General features: G+C 48.4%; 2 protein-coding genes across 3 annotated transcripts in view; one reads left to right on the top strand and one right to left on the bottom strand.

Moving 5' to 3' along the window:
• IFNAR2 (interferon alpha and beta receptor subunit 2) overlaps window positions 1-8955 on the top strand; it is an 844054-nt gene that overhangs the window by 88384 nt on the left and 746715 nt on the right. The window lies entirely within an intron of this gene.
• Window positions 1097-7872, bottom strand: TMEM50B (transmembrane protein 50B). Its single transcript, XM_079313048.1, has 6 exons — window positions 7734-7872; window positions 6595-6707; window positions 4680-4747; window positions 3715-3807; window positions 3100-3157; window positions 1097-1824 (listed from the first exon to the last, which is right to left on the bottom strand). Exons 1-6 carry the CDS (start codon window positions 7830-7832, stop codon window positions 1779-1781), a joined length of 477 nt encoding a protein of 158 aa, XP_079169174.1. The 5' UTR covers window positions 7833-7872; the 3' UTR covers window positions 1097-1778.

The following is an 8955-nucleotide window of genomic DNA, read 5'->3' as shown; positions in this document are numbered from 1 at the left end:
CATGTGGGAATTGTCACCTCAGCACCAGGTCTGATTAACCAGCCACACTCTGGGGCTGGGAACAAAGGGGGAAGCACAAAAAGGAACCACCAAACTCACCCAGAGGACAGAAATAAGGTTAAAACCCCCTGGAATACCTGTGTGCATTCCTGAATAAAGCACTGGACTTGTGTCAGGGGTTGTGGTGGTAAATATTTTTACACAATTAAAAATATTTACTGGGAGTAACTGCAGGGTTGTTGTCTCTGAGCCCCCCCTGTGTCCTGTCCCTTGTCCCCAGTCCCTCTCCAGCTCTCCTGGATCCCTCCAGGGGCTCTGAGCTCTCCCTGCAGCTCCTCCTGTCCAGGTGAGCACCCCCAGCTCTCCCACCCTGCCTTCAAATTCAATTTACAAGATCCTGGCACTGGGAGTAGTTGCAGGGATTAATTCCAGGCCATTCTCCTTCCTGACTTTCCAAAGAATCCAGGAACCATTCCCAAGCTCCTGGGCAAGAACCCAAAGCCTGATTTTACTGTTCAAAGGTGAATTCCTGTGCAATTTCCCTGGGAATTCTCTATTTTGATCCCTTTTTACTGCAGCTTTCTGGGATCACATCCTGTGGGATGGGGTTACTCCAGCCCAGGGCAGCTCCAGAAGTGGCCCCAGCAGTAATTCCCACCTGGAGCAGGTGACAAACAGCTGCCAGCCCCCAGCACAGCATTCCCACCCCTCTGAGCAGCAGCTTTGATATGGGGAAGGTGTAAAAGCCTTGGGACCCAGGGGAGAGGCAAATGCTGGGAAAACCACAGAGAAGTTGTGAGCAGGACTCAGCCCCAGCAAATGGATCTGCAGGAACACTCCAGGGAGGTGAAACAGCATCAGCCTCACTTTCTGTTTCTCTCCACTGAGATGAAACTGGATTTCAAGCACTCATTAATGGGAACAGCCATAAAATGCTAAGAGGTAAATACATTTTAACTGAGACAACAGCAGCTCTTAAACTGGGTGTGAGTCACTCCTAGAATTTATTGGGACTTGAAATAATTACAAGGTTGGGCTGTGAGCAATAAATCCATCCATACTCCACTCCCAGGTCAGGAAAATTCAATTATCAGCATTATCCTCTGGAGCCAGTGACACTTGCACCAGCAGCAGACACTGCTCTGACTCATTTATTCTCAATATCAAGAACAAAACTGGCATCAGTTTGTTGGAGTTTTTTTTATTCTAATATCAGGAAATACATTAAATACCAACTGGCATCTCTTACACTGAGCAGCATGAAATTAATTCCAAGGATTGTGGTGCCAGCAAATGTCCTTTTGTGCCAGAGCCATCACAAGTCAGGAATATTTTGCTTTGCCATGCACAACCTGCTGAGTGTAGGGACTTGCTTAAAAACCCATAACCTTTTACCAGAAAAAAAAAAAAAAAAAAAAAAAAAAAAAAAAAAAAGAAACTACTTTATATTTATCTGAACAATAATATAAAATTCTTAAAATCAGCTCTTCCCCCTGCTCCAGGGGTGGGCTCTGTCCTGTTTGCTCACTAATTGTGGAGGTTTGGAAGATGAAACTGGGATGGGAAGCTGTGGATTTTTGGAGATTGCAGCAGGAAAGCCTGGCAGCCTGCCATTCCCTTTGAAATGTCCTATGTACATATTCACAAGTGTGTCCTGGGAGAAGAGCAGCCTTGGACAGAGCCTGGAATTGTCTCAGTTCCACAGTTTGGGAAGCAAACCAAGGACAAAGGACTGAATTATCTACATGAAGAAGCACATGGCAGCTCAGCCAGGGAGCTCAGCCCCACAGCTCTTCTGTTCTCCCAAACTTGTAGATCAGAGTGCTGAGGGGAAAAAAGAGAAATAACAATCAGACCACACATAAGGTGATTTTAACAATACCCTGAAATCTTATCCTGTGCAACAGCCCAGCCCTGAACTTGTAGCCAGATCAGGATTTGGGTTTGGTGTTTATATTTGGTTTCCTGTGCATGGCTGGGATTGTGGGAGCCAAGTGAAGCTCAAACAAAAAACCATCCAGTTTCACAGCCCATCTGGAGGAAAAGGCTGGAATTCTGAAATTCAGGGAGTCCAAAGTAGCAAGAGTCACTCTGGCACCTGGGAATCAGCTCAACATAACAGGATGTGCTGGGATAAAACCTGAACAATTCCATTTTTATGGACAGATCAGGAAGAATATTAAGGCTGTGGTAGAGAATCAGATCCACATTACAATCTGATTTCCAAAATTCCACAAGATGTGGTGCCCCTGGATCCCAGGCAGGGTTTGGGACAGTGGGAGTTGTCCCTGCCCAGGTGGGACTGGATGGGCTTTAAGGTCCTTTCCAACCCAAACCTTCTGGGATTCTAAATAAAAATAAAAAAAATTTCAAAATCTGCCTTCAGCAGTTTCCAGTCCCAGAGGGGATTTAGGAGCTGCTGTTTCCTGCAGGAATATCCTTCATTTCCCAGAGCCCATCAATCCAGGACACTGCAGAGCACCTGGGGTGGGGCTGGAAGGAAAAGGATCAGCCAGGAATTCAAAATGAAACTTCCAGTGACTGATTTTGGGCTGTTTAACACTTTCAGAGCCTTTTATTAATAAAACCCATGGATTGCAAAATGCATTCCACAGCTAAAAAGAGTTATGAGAGACTCCAAATCGATTTTCAACTGTTACATGATAGATTTAATAACATTACTTGAAATAAATCCAGTGTGCTGATAGAAAACACACCAGCATGCTCTTACAAAAAGGAACTGTCACTCTTTATAAGTGTGAGCTCAGCCAGGGAATATCAAATAGCAGAGAACTGAGACATTGGTGTGGAATAGTCTGGAAAAGGGGAATTGAATTCCCCAGCTGGAAGGGAAGCCAAGGGACTGTAGGACAGAGGTGAAGAATTGCCATTTTCCAAAAACACTGAAAATCCCTCATCCAGAAATCCCTGGGCATGCCTGGCCATCCACAGCTGCACACCCAGGCAGGGGCAAAGCAAACCTTGGTCCCAAGCTCTGCAGCAAAGGGAGTGGAAAACAGAGCTGCTTTTCCAGGAATGTCAGTGGAGGGAAGCAGGAAAATCCCTTTGGAAGGAGGGGAATCTGCCCAGGGAACTTACCTGAAAAATATCAATGCATTCTGGAAAAACACTGCTAAGCCAGGGTACACATTAGTGTCTGCAGAGGAGGAACAGAGGAAACACTTTAATTCTGGCAGGGGGATTTATCAGGATATTCCAGTTACTAGGAGGGGGTTTAACAGGATATTCCAGTTACTGGGAGAGGGAGTTAAGAGGATATTCCAGTTACTGGGAGCTGGAGTTAACACAAAATTCCAGTTACTGGGAGCTGGATTTAACAGGCTATTCCAGTTACTGGGAGCTGGGTTTAACAGGATTTTCCAGTTACTGGGAGCTGTATTTAATAGCATATTCCAGTTACTGGGAGCTGAGTTTAGCATGCAATTCCAGTAACTGGGAGGGGATTTAACAGGATACTCCAGTTACAGGGAGCTGGATTTAACACAAAATTCCAGTTACTGGGAGCTGGGTTTAACAGGATTTTCCAATCATTGGGAGCTGGATTTAACAGGATATCCCAGTATCAATCTCAGACTAAAACCTGGATGCTGTGTCACACATTTCCCAAAGACCACAGGCTCCCATCCCTGTGGATTTCCTGCCAAAAGCTGGCAAGAAAAGCCCTTTCCTAGAGGAGAAACCATCCCAACTTACTCTGTGTAACATATGCTCCAAAGAGGATCCACATGGAAGCAATGAGGGATCCAAACATCAACATGAAGCCAATGAAGAGCCAGATCCGAGCCCCTGCAGGGGAGAGTCAAATGTGGAGTTTTATCCATAAATGTGGAGTTTTATCCATAAATGTGGATCCATAAATGTGGATTTCTATCCATAAATGTGGATTTTTATCCATAAATGTGGAGTTTTATCCATAAATGTGGATCCATAAATGTGGATTTTTATCCCTAAATGTGGAGTTTTATCCATAAATGTGGAGTTTTATCCATAAATGTGAAGTTTTATCCATAGGGCCAGGCAATCCAGCTCAGGAGGATGGAATACATGAGCTCACAAATGGGAAGGGTTAAACCCAAGGGTCAAGGACAAAATCCAGCTGCTCAGTCATTGGGAAGGAAAAATATTCCTGTGCAAAGGTTCTCTGGAGCTGGATCATGAATGACACACAGAAAAACACCACAGGCCACTTGAATAGCAGTAAATCCTTCCAAATTTACAAACCCTGTGGAACAGGCTGCTGGGATCCATGTGGGAAATGGAATTCTGAGGGAAGCAGAGAGGACAGAGGGACACCCAGAGCAGTGACACAGAGGAAATGAAATGTTTGTGACACATCCCCAGGGAATCCTGCTCCAAAGCCACCCCAGGCAGGAACTGACTTCTCCTCTCCCAGCAGCAATCCAGGATTTGCAGGGAAAGTTTAGGAAATCAAGACATCCAGAAGTTGAATTGCACCAAGTTCCCTTTTTAACAAAGCCAGCACTTCTCTCCAAGGCTTAATTCTGTAAAGAAACTAATTCACAGAAGTTCTCTCCTACTCCTTATCTTCTGATTATTTCTTTCACCACATTTATTTCTTTCATTTTCCACTTGGAAAAAAACCCCTGCAGGTAAATGATCAGTCCTTCACCTGAGCAGGATTTGTAGAGTTAATTTACCTGTTCTTCCTAAGCATCCATCACTGTAGCTGTCTCCTCTCACCTGTGCATTTGATACAGCATTTATCCTGGGGATAAAAAAAAAAAAAAAAGGAAAATACACTTCAGATTACAGAGAAAATCAATTGAGAGTTCTAAGTAAAGAAAATCAATTGACAGTTCTAATTAAAACCCCAGATTTTTTTTTTTTCATTTTTTAATATGTGACAAATTCTGGGAAAATTCCCTGGCATCCTGTGTAGTCACAAATCCCAAACTGTCCTTTTTTCTTGCCAATATTGAATGATCCAATACAAGCTGTTACTTTTATTTACATCTCCATGACAAAAGGCAAGCTATTGTTACCCATCCTGTTTGAGGAAGCTTAGGGCAAGGAACAGCTGTAAAAATAGTAAAACCAGAGGGAAATGCAGGCAATTGTTTCATATTGAGGTAAGTACTGGATTCCCACCCCTGGCAGTGCCCAGGGCCAGGCTGGACATTGGGACACTGGGAGGTGTCCCTGCCATGGATGGGGTGGCACTGGGGGGGATTTAGGGTCCCTCCCAACCCAACCCAACCCAACCCAACCCAATCCAATCCAATCCAACCCAATCCAACCCAACTCAACCCAACCCAATCCAACCCAACTCAACCCAACCCAACCCAACCCAACCCAATCCAACCCAACTCAACCCATCCCAACCCAACCCAACCCAACCCAATCCAACCCAATCCAATCCAACCCAACCCAACTCAACCCAACCCAATCCAACCCAACTCAATCCAATCCAATCCAACCCAACCCAATCCAACCCAATCCAACCCAATCCAACCCAACCCAATCCAACCCAACCCAATCCAATCCAACCCACCCCAACCCAATCCAATCCAACCCAACCCAATCCAACCCAACCCAATCCAACCCAACCCAATCCAACCCAACTCAACCCAACCCAATCCAACCCAACCCAATCCAATCCAACCCAACCACACCCAACCCAACCACACCCAACCCAATCCAACCCAACCACACCCAACCCAACCACACCCAACCCAATCCAATCCAACCCAACCCAATCCAACCCAATCCAACCCAATCCAACCCAACCCAATCCAACCCAACCCAATCCAATCCAACCCACCCCAACCCAATCCAATCCAACCCAACCCAATCCAACCCAATCCAACCCACCCCAACCCAATCCAATCCAACCCAACCCAATCCAACCCAATCCAACCCAACCCAACCCAACCCAATCCAACCCAACCCAATCCAACCCAACCCAATCCAACCCAATCCAACCCAACTCAACCCAATCCAACCCAACCCAATCCAACCCAACTCAATCCAACCTAACCCAATCCAATCCAACCCAACCCAACCCAACCCAACCCAATCCAACCCACCCCAACCCAATCCAATCCAACCCAACCCAATCCAACCCAACCCAATCCAACCCAACCCAATCCAACCCAATCCAACCCAACTCAACCCAATCCAACCCAACTCAATCCAACCCAATCCAACCCACCCCAATCCAACCCAACCCAATCCAACCCAATCCAACCCAACCCAATCCAACCCAACTCAACCCAACCCAATCCAACCCAACTCAATCCAACCCAACCCAATCCAATCCAACCCAATCCAACCCAATCCAACCCAACCCAATCCAACCCAACCCAACCCAACCCAATCCAACCCAACCCAATCCAACCCAATCCAACCCAACCCAATCCAACCCAACTCAACCCAACCCAATCCAACCCAACCCAATCCAACCCAACTCAATCCAACCCAACCCAATCCAATCCAACCCAATCCAACCCAACCCACCCCAACCCAAGCCAAGCCATTCCAGGATGCTCTGATTTCTGCAGAGGCTGGCTGGGTGCTGGTGTTGCAGGGCCCAGTCCTGTCCCCAGGACTCACATGAAGAAGGCCAGAGTGGAGAAGACCCCACAGGTGTGGAAGGCGTGGTTCAGCTGCTCCGGCCGCGGGTAAACCACGGCAGCGTCGATCATGATCCACCAGCCTGTGAAAAACTGGCAAAAACAGACACAGGGCTGAGCCTGGGCCACAGCACAGCCTGGGAAACCTGCTCTGGACAGCACTGGTTTGACTGGGCATCAATTGTAGCAAGCACCAATTCTTCTGGAAAGGGATTTAAATATGCACTAATCTCAGCATTCCTGTTTTCAGAGGAGTGCTTGGGAATCTGTCACACTTTCTGTTTAAATTAAGGGGTGGGGTATGGATAAATTTATGCCCAGGGCAGCTGTGGCTGCCCCTGGATCCCTGGGAATGTCCTTCCAGGCTGGACACTGGGGCTGGAGCAGCCTGGGACAGTGGGAGGTGTCCCTGCCAGGGGTGGAGCTGGATGGGATTTAAGGTCCCTCCCAACCCAAACCAGTCAGGGATTCTATGAAATTCCCTGTGCAATTTCTGTAAAATTCCCTGTTCCTTGTTCCTCTTAAGAACAAGAATCCAAACTCTGAACACACATGAGATGGAGATGATGCAGAACAGACCAGTTCTAACAGATCCAATTCTGCAGGAAATCCATGAGGGTTTGTTTTCAAGAAGAGAGGGCAGAAATGGTTCATGATCAGCAACATCACAGGACTTGTGAAAATGCTGCTGACAACCCCTGGAGTGAACAGGCTGGATTTGGGGAAGTTAAGAGGGAGAACTTGAGGCACAAGTGTGACTGTTTGTGGGTCCCTGATGCCTTAAGTTTCAGCTTTCATATTTCCCAGATTCTGCACTGCACTGGTGTGTGACTGAACTTCAAGTTCTCCTCCCAGCTCAATCACACACAACAATCCTTGTCCAGCCCCAAAAAGTGCAAACAGAGAGAACTGAGTAGAGAATCTGGGAGGATGGGACTGCAGATCCTGGAGCTGGGATTGGACAACGAACCAAAACTGATACAAGTGTGAAACTCGTGACTCTGAGTCCATCCTGGGTGGAGCCAGGCTGTGGTGCTGCCTGAGGTGAACCCTTTAAAGGGTTTTTAAGAAATGCCTGTTGTGTTGCTGTGAGCCTGCCCAGCCCCTGTGCCTGCTCACCAGCACCCCGGCCACGATGGAGGCGACGGCGTTGCGGCGCTCGCTCCAGTCGATGCACTCGCACTCGGGCCAGCGGAAATTGTCCAGGAAGCCTGCCATGGCCAGGGGTCACAGTGCCCTCCTGGCTGTGCCAACAGAGCCCTGGGCACTGCCCAAAGTGTCCTGGCTATGGCCAACAGTGCCCTGGTATGGCCAACAGTGCCCTGGGTACTGCCCCAAGTGTCCTGGCTATGGTCAACAGTGCCCTGGTATGGCCAACAGTGCCCTGGGTACTGCCAGTGTCCTGGCTATGGCCAACAGTGCCCTGGGTACTGCCCCAAGTGTCCTGGCTATGGTCAACAGTGCCCTGTGTACTGCCCAAAGTGTCCTGGCTATGGCCAACAGTGCCCTGGGTACTGCCCCAAGTGTCCTGGCTATGGTCAACAGTGCCCTGGTATGGCCAACAGTGCCCTGGGTACTGCCCCAAGTGTCCTGGCTATGGTCAACAGTGCCCTGTGTACTGCCAAAAGTGTCCTGGCTATGGCCAACAGTGCCCTGGTATGGCCAACAATGCCCTGGGTACTGCCAGTGTCCTGGCTATGGCCAACAGTGCCCTGGGCACAGCCCAAAGTGTCTTGGGCACAGCCAACAGTGCCCTGGGCACAGCTCACACTACCCTGGGTTTGGCCAACAGTGGCCTGGGTACTGCCCACACTGCCCTGGGCACAGCTCTCCCTTCTCTGGGCACTGATCTCCCTTCTCTGGGCACTGATCTCCCTTCTCTGGGCACTGATCTTCCTTCTCTGGGCACTGCCCACACTGCCCTGGGCACAGCTCACACTGCCCTGGGCACAGGTCTCCCTTCTCTGGGCACTGATCTCCCTTCTCTGGGCACTGATCTTCCTTCTCTGGGCACAGCTCACACTGCCCTGGGCACAGCTCACACTGCCCTGGGCACAGCTCACGTTGCCTTGCTGCCTTGGCTCTCTCTCCTGGGCTCTTCCATCAGCAGCTCCTGAGTGCCTGCAACACAGCCAAGGGTGAGGTCAGAATCAATCAGGAACATCTCGAGGTGTTGGACAATTCTCATGAGTTACAGTCTGGGTGATTTTACAGAATTCAGGTTTTTATACAGAACCTTCCAGTGGAATTTGCCTCTCCCATGTCAGGAGAGGGAATGAGGTTGTTCTAAAGCCCTCCCAACCCAAACCATTCCACAATCAACTCTGTTAATGCTGCACTG

This window comes from Erithacus rubecula (genome assembly GCF_903797595.1).
Source record: "Erithacus rubecula genome assembly, chromosome: 1".
NCBI lineage: Eukaryota > Metazoa > Chordata > Aves > Passeriformes > Muscicapidae > Erithacus > Erithacus rubecula.
The sequence above is the reverse complement of the archived record's forward strand: the minus strand, read 5'-3'. Positions and strand labels throughout refer to the sequence as shown.

Excerpts from the sequence above, each read along its gene's own strand:
- TMEM50B (XM_079313048.1), bottom strand. The coding sequence starts at position 7,832 with ATGGCAGGCTTCCTGGACAATTTCCGCTGGCCCGAGTGCGAGTGCATC. Across the intron at positions 6,708-7,733 it reads CCATCGTGGCCGGGGTGCTG|TTTTTCACAGGCTGGTGGAT; the intron begins GTGAGCAGGCAC and ends TGTTTTTGCCAG. Across the intron at positions 3,158-3,714 it reads TGGAGCATATGTTACACAGA|ACACTAATGTGTACCCTGGC; the intron begins GTAAGTTGGGAT and ends CCTCCTCTGCAG.